Source organism: Taudactylus pleione, unplaced genomic scaffold (genome assembly GCF_031769625.1).
Source record: "Taudactylus pleione unplaced genomic scaffold, aTauple2 ptg000752l, whole genome shotgun sequence".
In the NCBI taxonomy this organism is placed as follows: domain Eukaryota; kingdom Metazoa; phylum Chordata; class Amphibia; order Anura; family Myobatrachidae; genus Taudactylus; species Taudactylus pleione.
Genome location: NW_028285154.1, coordinates 384,124 through 408,792, shown reverse-complemented (window position 1 = coordinate 408,792; position 24,669 = coordinate 384,124). Strand labels below are relative to the sequence as shown.

The following is a 24,669-nucleotide window of genomic DNA, read 5'->3' as shown; positions in this document are numbered from 1 at the left end:
ATCCAGCTATAATCCTTTTGTTGGTGGAGACGTCACAATGCAGAAATTGAAAGCGCAAAGTGTTAGTGACGTCACCAGCTAGTGACACCGGCATAATAACACAGATTTACAGTCGGAACCAAGGAATTTGGGCTATATAATTATGCCAATTACCATCTGTTACAATTTATCTGTGCAGACTAGTTACCCGCTGCAGGCAGTTCACATTGATGCACGGGCAGGATTCGTCCATAGATGCTTCTGTCGATGCTACATGAGTGTAGGGGGTTTCCTAGCACAGAACTATTTTGCAGAGAGCAAGTTATGAATGTGGTCATTTACTTGTCTCTACCCAGAACTCCTCGGTGCAGGACTTGCTCCTATATCTCATGATTCTGGCTGGAATTACTGATCTCATACTTGCTGGGAGATTTTTAATGACCTTTTTTTTAACTTAAGATGATTTTTAGTGTATTATGTACATTTGGGGATTTTGTTCATCATCTAACACTGTACTCTACAAAATCCGCCTCTCAGGAGACACTAGTATCCTGACAGCAGTGAGTGCAACGTGGGTCCAGTTAGTAACATTTGTAGCATAAATGTGAGCATCGGATTTGGTAATTAGCAGTCTCAAGCAAACAGCCTGTAAGGCAGTGTTGGCTAACCTTGACACTCCAGCTGTTATTTAACTACATAAGCCAGCATGCACTGCTACAGTTTTGCTATTAGGGCATGCTAAAACTGTGGCAGGGAATGCTGGGATATATAGTTCCACAACAGCTGGAGTGTCAAGGTTAGCCAACACTGCTGTAAGGTCTGGCAGTAAGGCTGATAGGCCCCTATTTACTAACGAGTTTTATCACCAAACGAGTGATAAATATCACGGTGTATGATAAATGGAGCTCCAGCCAATTAGCTCCTAACTGTCACTGTGTATGATAATGGTGCTCCAGCCAATCAGCTCCCAACTGTCATTTTTCTGACAGTTGGGAGCTGATTGGCTGGAGCACCATTATCATACACAGTGACAGTTGGGAGTTGATTGGCTGGAGCTCCATTTATCATACACAGTGACAGTTGGGAGCTGATTGGCTGGAGCACCATTATCATACACAGTGACAGTTGGGAGCTGATTGGCTGGAGCTCCATTTATCATACACAGTGACAGTTGGGAGCTGATTGGCTGGAGCACCATTATCATACACAGTGACAGTTGGGAGCTGATTGGCTGGAGCACCATTTATCATACACAGTGACAGTTGGGAGCTGATTGGCTGGAGCACCATTATCATACACAGTGACAGTTGGGAGCTGATTGGCTGGAGCACCATTATCATACACAGTGACAGTTGGGAGCTGATTGGCTGGAGCACCATTTATCATACACAGTGACAGTTAGGAGCTGATTGGCTGGAGCACCATTTATCATACACAGTGACAGTTGGGAGCTGATTGGCTGGAGCACCATTATCATACTCAGTGACAGTTGGGAGCTGATTGGCTGGAGCACCATTATCATACACAGTGACAGTTGGGAGCTGATTGGCTGGAGCACCATTTATCATACACAGTGACAGTTAGGAGCTGATTGGCTGGAGCACCATTATCATACACAGTGACAGTTGGGAGCTGATTGGCTGGAGCACCATTTATCATACACAGTGACAGTTAGGAGCTGATTGGCTGGAGCACCATTATCATACACAGTGACAGTTGGGAGCTGATTGGCTGGAGCACCATTTATCATACACAGTGACAGTTAGGAGCTGATTGGCTGGAGCACCATTTATCATACACAGTGACAGTTAGGAGCTGATTGGCTGGAGCACCATTATCATACACAGTGACATTTATCACTCGTTTTGGTTATAAAACTCATTAGTAAATGAGGCCCATAATCAGGAAGCTGCAGGATGGTTAGCGCTCATTAGCGCACTGGCGAAGGTGCTGATCACAATGCTGTGCAAAAGATAAAAGTTCTTATTTCGGTTTGTGCTAGGACTGCAGAAGGTGTAATGACACTCTTATCGGAAACCCCTGTGACTAGTTCACGTTACTTACTCTCCTATAGTGACGATCACACGGCCGTCTCCTGCAGTTGCTGCAACACCTTTCTCCCTTCTATTCCTAGTACATATTAGCAGAGTATCGCATAGTGCGCCTGTACCTACAGTATTGACAGTGACTTGATAGTTGGTATGATATATGTATACAGTATAACAATAGACAGTACACTGGGAGTACTTCTAATGGGTGCAGGGTGTGCGGGGCACACGGGCCCCTGGGTTCAAGGGGGGCGTACCGCACACCCTGCACCCATAATATACTTACCTCTGCGGAGTCCCACATCGTCGCCAGTGTCTGCGCTGTAAAATAAAGGCTGGAAAATGGCCACCGCAGCCATTTTCCCGTCGTTTGCGCATGCGCAGTACAGGGAACATGACCGCTGCAGCAATTTTCCCGGTGACCTGCGCATGCGCTATAGTCTCTGGGCACACTCTAGTGCCCAGAGTCTATAAGTGCGGCGCTGGCCGCGCACCTCTCAGTGAACGCCCCTCTCTAGAAATGCCCCTGCTACATTGGGTACAGCTTATCCAGGTTTCAAGTTTTGTTTACCATTTAGAACAACAAGGTGGCATAGAGTCATAGGGATGAGCAGGTACAATAACAATGCTGGAGCGTGGAGCTTGAGGGTCGGGCGGCAGGGTGTTCTATGCTCCTGTGGTCGGTATACCCCTTAGTTATAGTGGTGGTGGTATAGGGTCTTGCGGTACTCTGTATGTGGCTCTTATGGCTGGGAGTCTCAGAGGTCTTGTCCAGTCATCTGCAACACTGAGGAGGAAAGAGGCACCAGGGAGGGAATGCGCAGCATCGCATGTCAGTGGTCAGGCCTGCTGCTGAGCCACGACTCCTAGAGACCGCCGGATATGAGGCAGTGCAGAGCGTTTCTCATCCAACAGTACTCTCCTGTCCATATAGCTGCTCCTCCTTATATAATGTACATTGGAGGCTGCATTATATACTGGCTCACAGGGGCTGCATTATATACTGGCTCACAGAGGCTGCATTATATACTGGCTCACAGAGGCTGCATTATATACTGGCTCACAGAGGCTGCATTATATACTGGCTCACAGAGGCTGCATTATATACTGGCTCACAGAGGCTGCATTATATACTGGCTCACAGAGGCTGCATTATACACTGGCTCACAGAGGCCGCATTATATACTGGCTCACAGAGGCTGCATTATATACTGGCTCACAGAGGCCGCATTATATACTGGCTCACAGAGGCTGCATTATACACTGGCTCACAGAGGCTGCATTATATACTGGCTCACAGAGGCCGCATTATATACTGGCTCACAGAGACCGCATTATATACTGGCTCACAGAGGCCGCATTATATACTGGCTCACAGAGGCTGCATTATATACTAGCTCACAGAGGCCGCATTATATACTGGCTCATAAAGGCTGCATTATATACTGGCTCACAGAGGCTGCATTATATACTGGCTCACAGAGGCTGCATTATATACTGGCTCATAAAGGCTGCATTATATACTGGCTCATAAAGGCTGCATTATATACTGGCTCACAGAGGCTGCATTATATACTGGCTCATAGAGGCTGCATTATATACTGGCTCACAGAGGCTGCATTATATACTGGCTCACAGAGGCTGCATTATATACTGGCTCACAGAGGCTGCATTATATACTGGCTCACAGAGGCTGCATTATATACTGGCTCACAGAGGCTGCATTATATACTGGCTCATAGAGGCTGCATTATATATTGGATTATGGATGATACATTATATACTGGCTCATAGTAGCTACAATATATACTATAACTGTGCATTGGAGTTTGCTTTATATACTGGTTTATGGATGATATGTTACACAGTGTACTGTGCATTGGATGTTGTATTGGGATGTAGTCAGCATCCCGACGGTCAGGATGGCGACTGTCAGAATTCCAGCATCGAATTCCTGACAATCCCGACTGCTGACATCCCATCGGTGAGTATTAGGGTTAGTGTTAGGTTTAGAGTTAGGGTTCGGCACTAGGGGGAAGGTTAGGCACTAGGGGGAAGGTTAGGCTTAGGAGTAAGGGTCAGGCACTAGGGGGAAGGTTAGGCACTAGGGGGAAAGTTAGGGTTAGGATTAGGCACTAGGGGGAAGGTTAGGAGTTAGTTAGGATTAGGCACTAGGGGGAAGGTTAGGGTTAGGAGTTATGGTTAGGCACTAGGGGGAAGGTTAGGGTTAGGATTAGGTACTAGGGGGAAGTTTACTAGTTAGGGTTAGACACTAGGTGGAAGGGTAGGGTTAGGAGTAAGGGTCGGGCACTAGGGGGAAGGTTAGGCACTAAGGGGAAGGTTAGGGTTAGGAGTAAGGGTTCGGCACTAAGGGGATGGTTAGGAGTCAGGATTAGACACTAGGTGGAAGGTTAGGGTTAGGAGTTAGGCACTAGGGGGAAGTTTAGGAGTTAGGATTAGGCACTATGGGGAAGGTTAGGGTTAGGCACTAGGGGGTAGGTTAGGGTTAGGAGTTAGTGTTAGGCACTAGGGGGAAGGTTAGGGTTAGGTACTAGGGGGAAGGTTAGGATTAGGTACTGGGGGATGGTTAGGATTAGGTACTGGGAGAAGGTTAGGGTTAGGAGCTAGGGTTAGGCACTAGGGGGAAGGTTAGGGTCAGGAGTTAGGGCTTGGCACTATGGGGAAGGTTAGGGTTAGGCACTATGGGGAAGGTTAGGATTAGGTACTGGGGGAAGGTTAGGGTTAGGAGTTAGGGTTAGGCACTAGGGGGAAGGTTAGGAGTTAGGGTTAGGCACTAGGGGAAAGGTTAGGGTTAGGAGTTAGTGTTAGGTACTATGGGGAAGTACCTAGGCACTAGGGGGAAGGTTAGGATTAGGTACTGGGGGAAGGTTAGGATTAGGTACTGGGGGAAGGTTATGGTTAGGAGTTAGGGTTAGGCACTAGGGGGAAGATTAGGGTTAGGAGCTAGGGTTAGGCACTAGGGGGAAGGTTAGGGTTAGGAGTTAGGGTTAGGCACTAGGGGGAAGGTTAGGGTTAGGAGTTAGGGTTAGGCACTAGGGGGAAGGTTAGGGTTAGGAGTTAGGGTTAGGCACTATGGGGAAGGTTAGGGTTAGGCACTAGGGGGAAGGTTAGGGTTAGGCTGCGGGAGTGGACGGTTAGGGTTAGGCTCTGGGAAAGGTGGGTTAGGGTTATATTCTGATAGTCAGGATGTTGCTGTCTATATTCTGACCGACGACATCCTGACACCCGGGACCCCGTACCCAACCTGTTGAATTATATAGTAGACCATAGCAGCAGTATAATATACTATGCATTGGAGGGTAAAAAACAAATCTATACTGTGCGTTTTTTCCTCTGCTTTTTGCTATAGAGACTATTGTCTCTGGGTTATTGACTAAACCCCCTAATACTTGCAGCTGGCACTGATTACATTATTTATTTTTGAAACTAGCGCCGGGATATTTGCAGCTCCAACTACAAATCAGTTTTTTTTCCTTTTTGTGCATTGGAGGGTACATTATATCTTGGCTCATAGATGCTGCATTATATCCTAGATCATAAAGTCTGTATTATATACTGTGGATTGAAGGCTACATTAAATACTAGACTATAGAGTCGGCTTTATAGACTGTGCTTGCATTAGAGGCTATATTAAATATTAGACCATAGAGGATGCATTAAGCACTGTGAATTGGAGGTTGCATTATATACTGGAATATGGCTGATGTGTTATATACTATGCATTGGAGGTTGCATTATATACTGGACCATAGAGCAGGGCCAGCAACAGAAATCTCGGGGCCTGTTACACAGATATCTATCCCCCCCCTTCCCTCAACCCCTCCTCCACACATCCCTCCCAATACAATAACCAAAGACATGAAGGAAGACTGCTGCACTCTGAGAAAGGAATATATGAGATATATGAGGTTACCTTGACAAAAGGGATGCAGGTCCTGAAATGTTGGTGTGTTTGGAAGAAATATATGAACTTCAGTGTGTGTGGGGGTGGTGGTGTGTTTACTGAGTGCTGACAGGGTTGGTGTATATGTGTGTGTGTGTGTTTACTGAGTTCCGGCAGGGCGGGTGTGTGTGTGGGGGGGGTAAAGGGTATTGACATATATTGGAGCACAAATGTGTGGCATAATGTTTTGGGGGCACAGCTGTATGGCACATAAAGAATTTGGGGCACATGTGTAGCATTTATACTAGGGGCATTGTTTGGCATAATTCATGGCTATGTGGCATACAATAAATTTGGTGCACAGCTGTGTGGCATATGTATTGGGGGCATAAATATGTGGCAGGTTATGTATTGGGGCACAAATGTGTGGCATGTTATGCACTGGGGCAAAAATGTGTGGCATGTTATGTATTGGGGCATAAATATGTGGCATGTTATGTATTGGTGGGTAAATATGTGGCATGTTATGTACTGGGGGCACAAATGTGTGGCATGTTATGGACTGGGGCAAAAATGTGTGGCATGTTATGTATTGGGGCATAAATATGTGGCATTTTATGTATTGGGGCATAAATATGTGGCATGTTATGTACTGGAGGCATAAATATGTGGTATGTTATGTATTGGTGGGTAAATATGTGGTATGTTATCTATTGGGGCATAAATATGTGGCATGTTATGCATTGGGGCATAAATATGCAGCATGTTATGTATTGGGGGCATAAATGTGTGGTATGTTATGTATTGGAGGCATTGATATGTAGCATAATTATGAATTGGGCATATAGATGTGTGGCATATAACGAATTTGTGGAACAGATGTATGACATTTTATGAATAGGGGGCAGTATTATGAGGCACAGTATGATTGTGGGGCTCTGCTGTGTGACATAGTATAAATTGGAGGGAGAAGGGGCGGTGGGTGAAATGTTGCCTAGGGCACCCAGACACCTTGCACCAGCCCTGACTGGGGGGTTCTTATTGTCATGACGACCCTGCAGATTGCAGAGATTCTCTATCCTGCCAGCACAAAGACGGAGTTTCCTTACTGCTTTATAGATAACTTTGTGCCTGATTCATTATGGATCGCAACTGCGGTTATGCATGCAGACGGCCGTTTGTTGCACACTGCGCATGGTGTATGCATCGCAGTGAGCGTACGCGAAAACTTCACTGCAATCACACTGTGAACACAGGGGCCTGATTCAGAGACGGACGCTCTGAAAGGGCACTCGCTCTGAATCAGGGCGTTTTTTTTTGGAGCGGCCCCCTGGCCGCTCGCATAGCTGTGGGTGACCACCCACAGCTATAGCGAGCGGCCAGGTTGATGGTCGCGATGGTCAAGACCATCGCGACCATCGGGCTTGCGACGAGATCCTTGTGGTAGGATCTCGTGGCTGCAAGCCCCAGAGAGCTTTCGGCTCTAACAGAGCCGGAAGCTCTGCCACTGACATCACTGATGTCAGTGGGGTCGCCCCCAAATGGCCAGCGTTCCATTGGGAACGCCTACATTGGGCCGGCCACCCCCCCAGCCCGCCCACCAAACGGGGCGAGCTGTCACTCACCATCGACAGCTCGCCCCCTTTGGAGCGAGACCCGGAGCGACGGAGCACCCGTCGCTAGCCGGGTCTCACGCATGTGCGTGATGGAGCTGGCTCCGTCGTGCGCATGCCCAGTGGGCAAACATCGACCCAGTTGCGAGTGCTCAGCGCTTGCGACCGGGTCTGAATCCGGCCCCCAGTCCGGGCAGCGCTACACACGCGGTGCAGCCTGTGTCCCAGAGACACAGACTGCCCGCGGACCGCATGGCGCTGCGGCCTGGGGAACACATGGCACCCTGGCCCAGCCCGCCACTGATCCTGCGCGATAATGCCTTGAAAAAGCTTAAGCAAAACGCGCGTCGGCGTTACGATATGCACCACTATGTGAAAAAAGAAAAAGTGATGTAATATAAATTTGCCTGTTGAATAGGGCTAATGTCTAATTACCTGACACGACAGATATAGTTGTTGCATGGGAGTCCGGCTGAGAAAGTGATAGTATAGAGCGCCAGTAACCGCGGCTAATCATGACTTCTAGCGTGCAGCCAGCTAATAGATACACTGGACTTAGGCCCTCATTCAGAGCCGCTCGCTATTTGCGGTCGTTTGTTCTAAAACAAGGGGTGGTTATTCAAATGAACCGTTCGCTAATTGTGGTCTGTTCACGCCTCTAAGTCTGAACGAGCTAAGCAAAACTTCCGGTTGTAATTTTGAAAAATACGCCCCCTTGCCGCTCGCACCATACGTCATGTCCGCTATTTATTAGATTAATCGAGTACATCGAACAGCGTATGAACTGCTCGCTATTCTCGTGGCTGGTTTTTTCAACCGCTATATTGCGAGCAGTTCTGTGTAAAAAAAAAACCAAGTGACGTGGTCAATGACGCTGCTGTATTAATTATGCACACCCTTAAAACGCCCATTTTGACCGTTTGGCACGCCTGCGTTCGGATCTCCACTCCCCGTTTTCAAGCACCTTCCCCTGTTACCACCCACAAACGCCTCATTCTGTCATTCAAATTAGCAGGCATTCGCTATTTTGTGAGCAAACAATTTCCGACCGCAATGACTGGTTCGCGCATGCGTATTACAACCCATACGCATGCGCAGTTGTGCGAACATCGCTCGGAGCGCACGAGCGGCCGCTTGCGAGCGGCTCTGAATCAGGCCCTCAGTCCTATATATACAGCCGGCCACCGTGTACATGATCTGGTTAACTGACAGTAGTCGGGATTCTCAGCCTGCAAATATATGCATGTGATTTGTCTTCAGAATCTGTAATTCATTAATAAGTCAAAGTGATCACGATATAACGAGTTCTCAATAGACAGTCGGCTAAAATATGCTCCTATGCAACTATTGAGACAAAAGTAACAGCCGTTGGATACATTAGTAACAACTTATATGCTAACATTAGAAACAATGTAATATACAGATACAGTCACTAGAACGACAGTTAACATCTCTGATAAAATGAAATAACAGCTCATCGCTGCTTTGCTGTCTTTAGCCTATTTTTGAACACTGAACAGAGATATTACTATAAATATAAATATTAACTAATATATAAGAGAGATAGTACTATCAATGTGGGTATTTACCACTAAATAACATTGTGACTACTGAATAAGTAAAATAAAAATATAACCACCACTGGTTCATAGTAATCGATTTGATTTTAGATGTATTTCTTATAATACAAATAAATAAATATATATATATATATGTATTTTAATGGGTTTTTTTACACATCCATTGCACTTATATCGATGTTTTGTCAATATATGTACACTTTGTGTTTCTTGTTAAGTATGCATATTTTACTTAGGGCATAGGTCTCTTAAAACAACTGAAGTATTTTAATTAATATAAATAAAAGCTATATTTTACTTAAATTTTGGTCCAGGTGCACTGCAAATTAGGCTTCTTTTCTTTCTTTTTTGGTATACAAAGACCCTGCGCGATCCTGGTCAGCCATTATTATGCAGATGTGGTTGATGGTTCTCGATGTTACCGATGGTTACGCTATCTTGCGTACTGATCATGCTTTGAGTAAAGGGAGATAGGTGGCTTAATATAGGGCTGGGCATCTGCATCTTATTCTGCTGTCTCCGTGCGTATGCATTGATTAGCATATCCTCGCAGCGGCCGGGTGCGTGCGTTCTCTCCTTTGCGTTCCTTGTTGAATCATGCCCACGGTAAGGGAGTCCTTCCAGTATGTATCATACAACACATAAAATCAGTGGGGGCTCAAATCAAAGTCAGATTCAGTACGGCTGACAGGTGTGAAGGCGCAGTGACGCCTGGTTCCCAGACATAAATGACTTATGGCAGATCTATGTACTACAACGTGCTACTTGTGATAATGGGCTGTAATGTCAGGAGTTCTGCTGATAGAACTTGCAGTGTCATTTGTTGCAGTAACCTGACCGAGCTGGGTCCCTGGTTAGTCAGTGACAGGTTCCTGCCTGTTAACTCCTTCATCTGGGAATGCCGACACAAGGTCTGTGCTGCAAGCAGCGTCCCCTGCTCCCGGCATGGAAGGGGTCAATGTTCTGCTTAGTGATGTGAAAAGCTCTGTAACCAGAGAGATGTGGGTGGCAGACTTGGGAGACAGTGCAGGTTAGAAAGCATGTACTCAGATAGCTTTTATTACCTTGTTAATTAATATCTTGTGCAATCATGTGTCTCACTACTGCGACAGCTTACCATATGCCCAGTGTCAGACGGAGCTGGGGGGATTGGCTGGGATCCGGGGTCTTCATTTAACCCCACTATAGCGTCCGCCTCTTGTATAAATATTCCTCTCCGGACCTGCGCGGCATAGTTATACAATCATGTAATCCACGTACATTCGCTCTGTACTTTCCTCATATGTAAATGTATGCTAATGTTGCAGCCAATGGGCTGTCTACTGAGACGGCCACCGACTGTAGCTGTAATCCGCTGCGCTGCGCAAACAGTCGCACCATCGATCGGACATCGGCTGCAAATTCAAACATTAGAGCAAACCTATGTTTACTGAGAATGCCCATGGCCACCGTGCCAGTGGTACTGCGGCTTCCCTGCCGCCGGCACGCCGCCGACACACACCCTACAATGAAATCCACCCATCAGTCACTGCCGAGGAATGCCTATCGGAATTGCATGAATCTCCATGTAATACCAATCTGTGTCCCCTGGCAGTAACCATCGTGAGGAATGGACAGTGCGTCTGAGACGCTTTCACAGACTTAAAACATTGTGCGCCTGCGCCCACCTTTAATTCTGGCCCATAACCTCTAACACCAATTAAATAATTCAACATCTTATTATAGGGCCTGCTTCAGAGATGTGCACTAATGCCCCCCGTAGCTGCACCGAGGATTGTACCGAGACCCCATCTGCAGCTTTGCAAATCCAAGTCTAATGGTGCGTACACACGTTCAGATCAGACAACGATAAAGATATCGTTGTCCGATCGTCCTGCATGTGCTGGATGATCATTATCGAACATCCAGCACAGCACCAACCCCCCAAACGACTAAATGACCCTCGATCAACGATCGTAGCTCCTTATAGTAACCTGGTTGATATCGACCAGGTTGGACTGCATGCACGGGCAATGGTCTTTATCGTTATCGACCATCCGTGCCCGCACTTCATCCGTCTAATGGGGTTTGAAAGGGGCTAAAAAATAGACGATTTAAACGATATGACGATATCGTCCTACGTCTCACTGTGCTTTGGACAAAGTACATTACTATAGTCGCTAGCAGTGACATTGTACTCTCAGTGTGACTGACAGTCAGGGAGCGTTTATGGCAGGTAACTGCGCAGAACACGGGTGTGTCACGACCGTTTTCGGGGTGTGTCCCAGCCTGTGTCTGCGATCCCATACGCAGTGAAAATGGCCCCTCCATCTCAGGTCCTGCGGCATTGTGCCCATCTCTCAATCGGGCCCATTGTTAGAAAAACGTGAGTCGGAGATTGCAGATTCTGCCCCAGTGTGAAGCACAATGGAATACGCTGGCACTATATAAATAAGGGCATTGCCATATAACCTGTAATATAAAGGCTTTGATGATGAATGCAGGAGGAAACGAAAGAGCTAGCAATGTATTTAGTAAAAGTTGCAGGAGGGCATATGCAAAGCTATCGTTGAAGGTCATCTGATGGTGACAAACCGCTTTAGCTCTGGTAAATGTGACCAATATATGTGTAGTCATTAGTTCCCTTGTTCAAATATTAGGGGCACATTTCAGCTTTTGTATTCATTTTTATCTCGTTGTATAAGTTAAGCTGGGTGCACTCTATATGGTTATATCTTCTGATATATCGTCCGCGACTGATCAAAACGACTATGGTATAGTGGATGGTTACATCTTCCCATCGGATGTGCTGCACACGGACGACATGTAACGAGATATCGCACCATCGTACAGCGGTTCGTGCAGTGTGTACGGTGGTGCACTATGGCCTCCATGTACTAACAAGTTTTAACACCAAAACTAGTGATAAATATCACTGTGTATGATAAGTGGTGCTCCAGCCAATCAGCTCCCAACTGTCATTTTTCTAACAGTTGACAGTTGGGAGCTGATTGGCTGGAGCACCATTATCATACACAGTGACAGTTGGGAGCTGATTGGCTGGAGCACCATTATCATACACAGTGACATTTGGGAACTGATTGGCTGGAGCACAATTATCACACACAGTGACAGTTGGGAGCTCATTGGCTGGAGCACCATTATCATACACAGTGACAGTTGGGAGCTCATTGGCTGGAGCACCATTATCATACACAGTGACAGTTGGGAGCTGATTGGCTGGAGCACCATTATCATACACAGTGACAGTTGGGAACTGATTGGCTGGAGCACAATTATCACACACAGTGACAGTTGGGAGCTCATTGGCTGGAGCACCATTATCATACACAGTGACAGTTGGGAGCTGATTGGCTGGAGCACCATTATCATACACAGTGACAGTTGGGAGCTGATTGGCTGGAGCACCATTATCATACACAGTGACAGTTGGGAGCTGATTGGCTGGAGCACCATTATCATACACAGTGACAGTTGGGAGCTGATTGGCTGGAGCACCATTATCATACACAGTGACAGTTGGGAGCTGATTGGCTGGAGTACCATTATCATACACAGTGACAGTTGGGAGCTGATTGGCTGGAGCACCATTATCATACACAGTGACAGTTGGGAGCTGATTGGCTGGAGCACCATTATCATACACAGTGACAGTTGGGAGCTGATAGGCTGGAGCACAATTATCATACACAGTGACAGTTGGGAGCTGATAGGCTGGAGCACCATTATCATACACTGTGACAGTTGGGAGCTGATTGGCTGGAGCACCATTATCATACACAGTGACAGTTGGGAGCTGATTGGCTGGAGCACCATTATCATACACAGTGACAGTTGGGAGCTGATTGGCTGGAGCACCATTATCATACACAGTGACAGTTGGGAGCTGATTGGCTGGAGCACAATTATCATACACAGTGACAGTTGGGAGCTCATTGGCTGGAGCACCATTATCATACACAGTGACAGTTGGGAGCTTATTCGCTGGAGCACCATTATCATACACAGTGACAGTTGGGAGCTGATTGGCTGGAGCACCATTATCATACACAGTGACAGTTGGGAGCTGATTGGCTGGAGTACCATTATCATACACAGTGACAGTTGGGAGCTGATTGGCTGGAGCATAATTATCATACACAGTGACAGTTGGGAGCTGATTGGCTGGAGCACCATTATCATACACAGTGACAGTTGGGAGCTGATTGGCTGGAGCACCATTATCATACACAGTGACAGTTAGGAGCTGATTGGCTGGAGCACCATTATCATACACAGATGACAGTTGGGAGCTGATTGGCTGGAGCACCATTATCATACACAGTGACAGTTGGGAGCTGATTGGCTGGAGCACCATTATCATACACAGTGACAGTTAGGAGCTGATTGGCTGGAGCACCATTATCATACACAGTGACAGTTAGGAGCTGATTGGCTGGAGCACCATTATCATACACAGTGATATTTATCACTCGTTTTGGTGATAAAACTCGTTAGTAAATGAGGCCCTATATCTTTGTATTGTAGTACTGGGTCGCCTGATTGTCCGGGTGTGTGCCCTGCAGCCAATCTGAGGGACACAGGACTAGACCACACTGTAACCAATCAGAGCATTTGTCCATGACACAAGTGGTAACAATCCAAATGCCAAATGCAGTAAATGCAGAAATAAAATACGCATTAAACCCTTTTCTTTCTTTCCTTTCCAGGTTTCAAGGAAACCGCGTTCCTCTATGCGATCTCCTCAGCGGGGCTTACTCACGCCATGGCTAAGGCGTGTAGCGCTGGCCGGATGGAACGCTGCACTTGTGACGAGGCCCCAGACCTTGAGAACAGGGAAGCCTGGCAGTGGGGCGGCTGCGGAGACAATCTGAAATACAGCAACAAGTTTGTCAAGGAGTTTCTGGGCAAGAAATCTGACAGGGATCTCCGAGCACGAGTGGACCTACATAACACCAACGTGGGGATCAAGGTGAGAACACACACCCCGTTTGTACAGGGAGAGGCAGCCAAACTGAGCCAAAAATGTGCGGGAAATATCCTGCAAAATATGGCAGTAGGCACGCATCTGTGTGCTTTATATGGATATTAGAAGTCACCGATTACCTACTGTACAAGTTTATTTTGTTTAGTAGGTGATTTTCATCTGCATTTCAAATATATAAAAACTGGTTAGTTTATTGGCTTAGTATAAAGCATAAGATACAGTAAACTCTGGGCCTGATTCAGACCCGCTCGCAAGTGCTGAGCGCTCGCAAGCGGGTTGACGTTGCCCAAGTGCACATGCACATGACGGAGTTGGCTCCGTCGTGTGCATGCGCGAGACCCGAATAACGACGGCCAAGCCGTCGTTATGGGTCTCGCACCAAAGGGGGCGTGCTGTTGATGGTGATTGACAGCACGTCCCCTTTGGTGGGCGTGCCAGGGGCGTGGCTGCCCAGGCGGGGGCGTTCCCATGAGAGTGTCTACCGTCTGGGGCCAGCCCCACTGACATCACTAGTGATGCCAGTGGGAGTGCTTTTGGTTCTGATAGAGCCAAAAGCACTCCAGGGCTTGCGGCAGCGAGACCCTACCTCAAGGGTCTCGTCGCAAGCCCGATGGTCGCGATGGTCTTGACCATCGCGACCATCATTTTGGCCGCTCGCTATAGCTGTGGGTGGCCCTGATTCAGGGCGAGCGCTCTGTCAAAGGTCATACAATAATTCCTGTATTAGTTTAAGGATAAGTCTCGCCCATGGGCAATCGGGAGGAATACGTCTTGGGAACTGGAGTCTATACAGTGAATACTGTAGGGGGTAAATTTACTAAAGTGAGAGTTTTTAGAAGTGAGATTTAAAAGTGATGTTGCCCATAGCAACCAATCAGATTCTAGCTATTATCTTCTAGAAGTTGCTAGTTAAATGTTAAGTAGAATCTGATTGGTTGCTATCGGCAACATCAGTTTTAAAACTTACTTCTAAAAACTCTCACTTTAGTAAGTTTACCCCTAGTAGTGTTCACTCTCCAAATGCAATATTCAGTATGCGCCTGATTCTGGGTAGGATACAGTTGCGGCCTTCCATGCGCACGTGCGACTTTATGCTAATGACGCTGTGAAGGCCCTCCCTGGTGCATCCGAAAGTGCAAGGACTGAGATGCCCCCGGTCAGCGCCCGTAGACACTGAAATACCGGTTGGTACATATTTAGACGCCACTATCGGTTTCACCATGGAAGCTTGCACCAGCCCTGTAGTGAGTGCAGTTTCTCCGCCTATGCGAGTGGCTGTGTATCTCTTTATGCAACTGGTGTCAGCGACAAGCCTGCAACATCTCCCCACAAGATGCAACATTTCCCCATAAGACGCAAGATATCCCCATAAAACGCAACATCTCTCCATAAGACGCAATATCTCCCCATAAGACGCAACATCTCCCCATAAGACATAATATCTCCCCATAAGACGCAATATCTCCCCATAAGACGCAATATCTCCCCGTAAGACGCAATATCTCCCCATAAGATGCTACATCTCCCCATAAGACGCAACATCTCCCCATAAGACATAATATCTCCCCATAAGACATAATATCTCCCCATAAGACGCAATATCTCCCCGTAAGACGCAATATCTCCCCGTAAGACGCAATATCTCCCCATAAGATGCTATATCTCCCCATAAGATGCTACATCTCCCCATAAGACACAACATCTCCCCATAAGACATAATATCTCCAGGCCGCACCCCTGGAACTTCTCAGTCTGTGTACACTTCTGCTACTGTGCATCAAAATTTGACATACGACTCCATACAGATAAAACCGGGACACATGCGCAGATGAAAACATTGCCACGATTTGCGGCGTCAAGGCCAAATTTACTGGAGCAATTCATTATTGAGCAGCGTCTTCTGAAGGTGACGCTAGTGCCCGCGATATGCGGCGATAAGATATTAAAGTTATCTAGACCAAGTCCCTATATATCCCTATATAACTGTCTAGAATAACCGAGTTATATATGTGTACATGCTCTATAGATCATACATGCAGGACTAATGCGTAACATGATTACATCTCCAGATCTCCGCAGTATATTCCATCTCTAAAAGTTTATGCACCCATGACACAGATTATGAAATCATCACCCAGCGAGTTGGCTCCTATTGTGTCCCCCCAAAGGCTTTCAGTGTGACCTCAATCACTAATGAAAGAGGAAGACTGTGTGGCTGGACAGGAGTAATTAAATGGAGAGCCTCTTCAGTCTCCTCTTTATTGAAACGTCTGAGATGTGAAAGGACCTCTTATAAAAAACACAATTTCCCCTTTATTGCCAAATAACGCTCAGCTGTTTATCCTGTGAAAGTCCCATTTCAGGCAATGATACGGGAGCCCATTCCCCCGTACCACCGGCACTTACGTTTTTTTTTTTGCTAACTTAAGTCCTTTTGTGTGTGACTAATAAAAGCAAATAATTAAAGCTTAGCTCCCGAATCTCCAAATCTGCTCATTGCTTTTCTTCTCTTAATGCGAGATGATCAGATGTGTTTTCCTTATACTAAGCTAAGCATGTATCTCCAAGAGCTTGTAATTGCTTTACAGTGTGTTGTGCGGAATACTGTGTGTGTGGTTCTCATTGCAAGATATAAAATGAGATAGAGGTGAATAGTTCCCACTCATATCTATCTATCTATCTATCTATCTATCTATCTATCTATCTATCTATCTATCTATCTATCTATCTCATATCTATTCTATCTCATTATCTATCTATCTATCTATCTATCTATCTATCTATCTATCTATCTATCTATCTATCTATCTAATATCTATCTATCTGTATAATATCTATCTATCTATCTATCTATCTATCTATCTATCTATCTATCTATCTATCCAATATCTATCTATCTGTCTAATATCTATCTATCTATCTAATATCTATCTATCTATCTAATATCTATTTATCTGTCTAATATCTATCTCTCTGTGTAATATCTAATATCTATCTTTCTCATATCTTTATTATTATTATTACCAGTTATTTATATAGCGCACACATATTCCGCAGCGCTTTACAGAGAATATTTGGCCATTCACATCATATCTTTCTATCTATCTATCTATCTATCTATGGCCCTCATTATGAGCCGTACGCTCTGAGCAGAGCGCACGCTCTGAATGAGGGCCGGGCTCCATTTTCATGGAGCGTCCTCCTGGACGCTCGTATAGCTGTGGGTCACCACCCACAGGCTATACGAGCGTGCATTGTGATGGTCGCGATGGTCGAGACCATCGCGACCATCGAATTTGCGAGCCGGAGCCTGCGGTTGAGTTTCTCAACCGCAAGCTCCGGAGTGATTTTGGCTCTATCAGAGCCAAAATCACTCCCACTGACATCACTAGTGATGTCAGTGGGCCGGCTTCTGACGGGAGGCGTTCCCGCGGGAACGCCCCCGTCAGGGAGGCACGCCCCCGGCATGCCCACCAAAGGGGGCGTGCTGTCAATCAACATTGACAGCACGCCCCCTTTGATCGGACACAACGAGCGAAGGACTTTCCTTCGCTCATCGCATCTGGCGCATGCGCACGACGGAGCTCCCCCATGCTCAGTCCATAACATCGACCCACTTGCGAGCGGACATCCGCTCGCGAGTGGGTCTGAATCAGGCCCTATGTCTCTATCTATCTCATATCTATCTATCTATCTCTCTATCTATCTCATATCTATCTATTTATCTCATATCTATCTATCTATCTATCTATCTATCTATCTATCTATGTCATATCTATGTCATATGTATCTCATATCTATGTCATATGTATCTCATATCTATCTATCTATCTATCTATCTATCTATCTATCTATCTATCTATCTATCTATCTATCTCTGTACCCCCCCTTCACCCCTCTCTCATCTTCAAATGTAAACAGCAGCAACCTATCTGTTAAAGATGACTTTGACCTTAGGACAAGGAAGGGATACTTACAGATGTCAGGAGGCCGCCCCTGATATATGTAAGGGTTCTGTAAGTTACTGAGCTATAAATAAACCAGAAATACTCTGTAACTCCATCACATGTAATACTCCCTCTAGGGCACTGTTAAGCAGTCTGACACTTCATGGGCCTCATGGGTGGTCCTCTAACATTGATAAGGGCCACAAATTACTCTTAATTCCAGTAATAAATTAGAACAACACAATAAATGTAATCAAAGAAAAAGACCTCTATCTGTAATAATACATCAGCAGACATTTACAAGCTATAACAAATAAGTTGGCAATAAGACAGGAAGGAGATGGGCCATAAAATACTTGCCAACCCTCCCTGGGCAGAATTCAATTCAATGCAAAGCAGAATAGTGGTGGGAGGGAGCTCCTGCCGCTATTCAATGCATCGCGCTGTTAGGGCGGCTAAAGGATTTCTTCTCGCACTCCACTGGGGATGCTAGGAGAAATCCAACAAACGTGCCGAGCGCGCAGCTGTTTGCCGGGCTTAGCGCGGCACTTTATTCGGAGAATGCCGGTTCTCGTGCCTAAACACCCAGGTTAAGTTGCGAGAACCGGCATTCTCTGACTTAACCAATTCCCGACAAGGCACACAGCGCGGTGTATTGAATAGCTGCGCGAGCTCCCTCCTGTGGCTATTCATCTTCGCATTGAACTGAATTCGGCCCCCGATTGTCAGGGAGACTCCCTGAAATAGTAACAATCTCCCTGAAGAGTCTGACAATCTCCCTGATTGCACCTTACCCCCATTATGAAGCTGTAATATTATACAGTCAAATGGAATCATCAGTACAATTCCCTGCATTGGTTATAATGCGCAATGATCATTATGGCTACATCTGCATTTTCAAATAAGGTTACTACTGAAAAGTATCCGTGTGTTTCCATCAACAAGTACCGTATATCTTACTAACCGCCTTAGGGCTCCTTTACATTGGGATGTAAGAGGGAGTGAGAGTTGGCACCAATTTACAGACTATTGTGAATACTGAAAGATACATTTCAGGGACAAAGATTTCCAGGAACAAATCTTTTTTTTTTTAAACGTGTCGGTCCCTGGACATTAGGGGAATGTGTGATCACACATGGCAGACGTGAGCTCATGTGTTTGTAAGTATGGTCTTTTTACACCCCTTCCTATTTCCTTGCTAGCACTGACCCTATAGCTAAGCTACCGACAGTATATAAAACATCCAGTTACATTGTTTTGAAAACCATTTGAATAAGATCACATCAGATGGGTTCCCAGGCAGCTGTCAACTAGACCTTTACCATAAACTTTTACCTACAGATGTGTCCTCACTCGTCTTTGCTGCAGTCGCGGAAAATAGCCATTCTCAGCGCGCGGGGTCCCTTGAGACTCTGCTAGCCCCCGGCGTCCTATTTGCGTCTTTTTTTTTTGCCAAAAATGTGACTAAGTTGCAATGTGATGTCAGTAGGACGCACCAGCAGACTGCGCTGATTAATGTGACATGTGACACTTGTATATCTGTGTGCGACTGCGTCTCTCAATCCGAATGGGTATGAAATCCTGGAAGACGGTCAATACACCGACAGTGGCATCCCGATGCTCAGGATCATAACAAGAGTCAGGTAAGTAATAGTATACTTACCCTCCCCCCTTGTCCCCCTAACCCTAACCCTTTGTTTCTACATCCTGACTCTAATTCTTCCCCCTTCCCATCCTAACCATCCCCATTAATGCCTAAACCTAACCCTCCCCCTTACTGCTTAAACCTAACCCCCACCCCCCCAGTGGTGCCTAACCCACCCCCGGGGGTACCTAACCTTCCCCTCCCCTAGCCTAACCCTAACTCCCCCATGACGCCTAAACCTAACCCCCCCCTCCCGCGGCTAAGTCCTAACCAGCCCCGCTATACTCATGTTCGGTATCTTGGCTGTCGGGATTCCACCGTCGAGATGTCACCTACTCAGTATCGACTCTAGGCACGGTCAAGCCGGGCTATCGCCCGGAGCGCCATTGTATCTGGCGGGCGCTAGAAACACCCATCCTCACTCCCAGCGCTATCGTGATTTGGTAACTTCAGGGGGAGTGAGCGGAGGAGGGAAGGGGCGGCAACACAGAATGGCGCTGGGTGCAGCAAAGCCTAGAGCTGGCCCTGCACCTACTGTCGGTATTCCGGTGCCGGTCTTGTAGCCGGGTAGTGGTATTCCGGCAGTGGCGTAACTAGGGTATTTGGAGCCCAGGGCAAATTTGAAAAGGGAGCCCCACCCCCCCACCCCCCCAACATCCCGAGATGTGCGGGGGGGAAAATGGGCGTGGTCACTTAAAAATGGGGCGTGTCAACATGACACACCCCTTTATTTTCACGCTGAACATTCCTATCCATATGCACCTTAACCCCATTAGTACCCCTTATACAGTACCCCCAGTATGCAGTTGTGGTCCCTCTTATGCAGGCCCATAGTAGTGCCCCTTATACAGTATCCCCAGTAGTGGTCCCCCTTATACAGCCCCCAATTAGTTCCCCTTACTCAGTACTCCCAGTAGTGGCCCCCCTGAATGCAGTGCCCCACGTAGTGTTCCCCCTTATGCAGTGCCCCCAGTAGCAGTCCCCACAATGCAGTGCGCCCAGTAGCGGTATCCCCTTATGCAGTGCCCTTTATATGGTGCCCCCAGTAGTAGTCCCTCCCCCTATGCAGTGCCCTTTATATAGTGCCCCCAGCAGTAGTCTCCCCCCCCATGAAGTTTTCCCAGTAGTGGCCCCCTTATGCAGGTACCCAGTAGTGATCCCCCCTATCCAGTGCCCCCTGTAGTGACCCTTCCTATTATTGCCCCCAGTAGTGGTCCCCCCAGTGCAGTGCCTCTAGTAGTAGGCCCCTTTTATAATGCCCCCAGTGGTAGTTCCCCCCCAAGTAGTAGTCCCCAGTAGAGTAGCCCCCCCCAGTAGAGGTCCTCCCAATGGCGCCCCCAGTAGTAGCCACCCCTCCCCCGTTGTGCAGATAGGTTAAAAAATAAATATATATATATATATATATAAAAATATACTTACCTGAATCTCTGCTCCTGGTCCTGCTTGCGACGCCGCTCCCGCCCGGGCTGGCGCGCTCAGCATTATGGGACAGACGTCATGACGTCTGTCCCATTATCCACTGCAGGAGCCGGACGGAAGCCCGGCTCTTGCAGTGGGTGCTGCAGCAGTCAATGAGAGTCTATCTGACTCTCATTGGCTGCTGTTTAACACACGCATCGCCGCCAGCGCTGGCGGCGATGCGTGTGTTATGCACAGCCTGAGCCCGCCTCCTGGCACTATTGGGCAAGCGCTCAGGGGGAGGGAACGGGCTCAGGTGTGAATCACAGGACCGGCGCTGGAAGCCTAGCGCCGGTCCTGTGTAAATGTGTAGCGCTGACCGCACTCATTGCGGTCGGCGCTACACTAGCTAGATAGGGCGGGCGGGCCGGTACTGTGGCGCGCTGCCGGTCCAACGGCGCCCAGGGAACGCACCACGTTCGCCCTGCCCTAGTTACGCCACTGCATTCCGGCACGGGGATTTCTTCCGCCGGGATGCCGCATGTCGGCATAGTAACTACATCCCCTCTCAATCAGCGTGCAAAATGCTAGGATACAGCGGCCACAGCCTTTTTCCACGCCAAGTACAGTTTACAGTCTCGGTTGCGCACAGATATACACGTCACATATTAAATGAATCAGCACAGTCTGCTGGTAGTACCTGGCGGCTCACTCAAGCCAGACATGTCTCGCTGCGTGGCGTATTTATTGAGGCTAGATGAGCAATAACACGTGTGTGTATATATGTCACATCACTAATGATCCCTTTTGCTTGTGGAACCATTTTACATAAAGGCTGACTCTACTAAATACAAAGGGGGAGATGTATCTAGCCTCAGAAAGAGATAAATGGAGAGAGATAAAGTACAGTCCAATCAGTTCCTAACTGTTATTTTCAAACACTCATCTGTGGGTTTTTTTTAGTCCTGCTTTTATATCATCAGGCCGGTATATTATTTTAGTCCTGCTTTTATATCATCAGGCCGGTATATTTTTTTAGTCCTGCTTTTATATCATCAGGCTGGTATATTATTTTAGTCCTGCTTTTATATCATCAGGCTGGTATATTATTTTAGTCCTGCTTTTATATCATCAGGCCGGTATATTATTTTAGTCCTGCTTTTATATCATCAGGCTGGTATATTATTTTAGTCCTGCTTTTATATCATCAGGCCGGTTTATTGTTTTAGTCCTGCTTTTATATCATCAGGCCGGTATATTATTTTAGTCCTGCTTTTATATCATCAGGCCGGTATATTATTTTAGTCCTGCTTTTATATCATCAGGCTGGTATATTATTTTAGTCCTGCTTTTATATCATCAGGCCGGTTTATTGTTTTAGTCCTGCTTTTATATCATCGGGCTGGTATATTATTTTAGTCCTGCTTTTATATCATCGGGCTGGTATATTATTTTAGTCCTGCTTTTATATCATCGGGCTGGTATATTATTTTAGTCCTGCTTTTATATCATCAGGCTGGTATATTATTTTAGTCCTGCTTTTATATCATCAGGCCGGTTTATTGTTATAGTCCTGCTTTTATATCATCAGGCCGGTATATTATTTTAGTCCTGCTTTTATATCATCAGGCCGGTATATTATTTTAGTCCTGCTTTTATATCATCAGGCTGGTATATTATTTTAGTCCTGCTTTTATATCATCAGGCTGGTATATTATTTCAGTCCTGCTTTTATATCATCAGGCTGGTATATTATTTTAGTTCTGTCATTCAAGAAGCTTCTTCTGCTCTCCTCTTATTGTATCCGCAGAGCAGCGTATGTCGTATCTCAACCAATTAAAAATAAACAACTCCGCCCCATGATATAAAAATGGCTGGAGAGCACAGAGTGTAAAAGTTGTAGGAGGGCGCTTGCAAGTCAGTAATGAGTAATAATTGGGGGAAAAAAATGTTCCAGAAAACATTTATAACATAATTCATCATTCCTCCTCCGCATAACTAACTATTCCGAAAAGCTGTCATTTCTGCGATGACAGCTTTTCGGGAAATAGATAGTTTTCCCTCTCTATCTTACCGCAGCTGTAATCTGTGCTGCGCATGCGCCGTTACATCTGTAAAACCAGCGCATGCACAGCTCTGCCTACAGCTGCGGTAACATTGTGTGTGTCCCCCACCCCCCCCTCTGCATACCTCCCCCCTGTCCCACACTTACCTGCCCGCTGCAGCTGCCTCCGGCTCCGGTGTCTGCTCGGACAGTGTTCTCCCAGCAGACCACAGTACAGTTTAAAAATAAAAAACCCTTTTCTTTTTTCTAAACTTTATTGTGTTCTGCTGGGAGAACACTGTCCGAGCAGACACCGGAGCCAGAGGATGGACCAGAGCGCCGGAGGGAGACGCCGGGGGACCTCAAGAGCTAGAAGCAGGTAAGTCTGTCCTGCTATTCACCACCTCACAGTGGCGGATAGTAACTCCATCAAATTCCGAAAATACATAATTTTCGGAATTTGATGAATACCATAATTTCCATATCCCTATACTAATGTACTAATGTACGGGGAGTGTGGAAATTAATGCAGGGGCACTTAGGGCCTGATTCAGAGCAGAACGCTGTGACCAGAGCGCTCGCTCTGAATCAGGGCCCTCCTACCTTTTTTTGGAGCGTCCTCATGGACGCTCGCATAGCTGTGGGTTACCGCCCACAGCTATAGCGAGCGTCCATGATGATGGTCGCGATGGTCTTGACCATCGCGACCATTGGGCTTGCGATGGAGACCCTGCGGTAGGGTCTCGCTGCCGCAAGCCCTGGAGTGATTTTGGCTGTATCAGAGCCAAAATCACTTCCACTGACATCACTAGTGATGTCAGTGGGGCCGGCTTGAGACGGTAGGCGTTCCCATGGGAACGCCTCCGTCTGGCAGGCACGCCCCCGGCACGCCCACCAAAGGGGGCATGCTGTCAATCAACATCGACAGCACGGCCCCTTTGGTGCGAGACCCGGAGCGACGGAGAGCCCGTCGCTCGCTGGGGCTCGCGCATGCGCACGATGGAGCTCCCTCTGTTGTGCGCATGCGCAGTGAGGGAACATCGACCCGCTTGCGAGCGTACTGCCGCTCACGAGCGGGTCTGAATGACACCCTTAGTCAGGAGATATCAGTGATATATCCTGTTTTAAGATACTTCATTAATACTAAAATAACGTTATTTAAGGAAAATGTCCTTAAAAACGTTATTTTAGTGTTGATGAATAGGCCCCAATGTTCCTAATAGTTTTCCTTTGAGATAAATCATAATGAAGCTGCCAATTCTTTTTAACTACAGTATCTGCCTGGTGAATCCTCCTCATCGCCTGGTTATAGCAGATGAGACGATTGCTGCGTCCTCTCCAGCACTGAAGTAGTTAAACGTGTTCACGGAGGTTTCGCTCGGCCCGAGTGTGGGATGTTTTAATTAAATGTTGCCCATGTTTCTCAGCAAAGTATCATTAAGCAGGACGTCCAAACCAGCATTCAGGATCGTTGCTAAGTTTCTTAATCCCCCGAGGTCCGACCTTCTCTGAGGTGTGTTTGCC

At 46.8% G+C, this 24,669-nt stretch overlaps 1 protein-coding gene across 1 annotated transcript in view; it reads left to right on the top strand.

Moving 5' to 3' along the window:
- The window catches only part of WNT9A (Wnt family member 9A), a 193,158-nt gene that overhangs the window by 157,511 nt on the left and 10,978 nt on the right, over positions 1-24,669 (top strand). Inside the window, exon 4 of the mRNA XM_088457286.1 lies at positions 13,834-14,096. Within this exon, the coding sequence (XP_088313412.1) occupies positions 13,834-14,096 (263 nt within the window). The remainder of the gene's footprint in view (positions 1-13,833; positions 14,097-24,669) is intronic.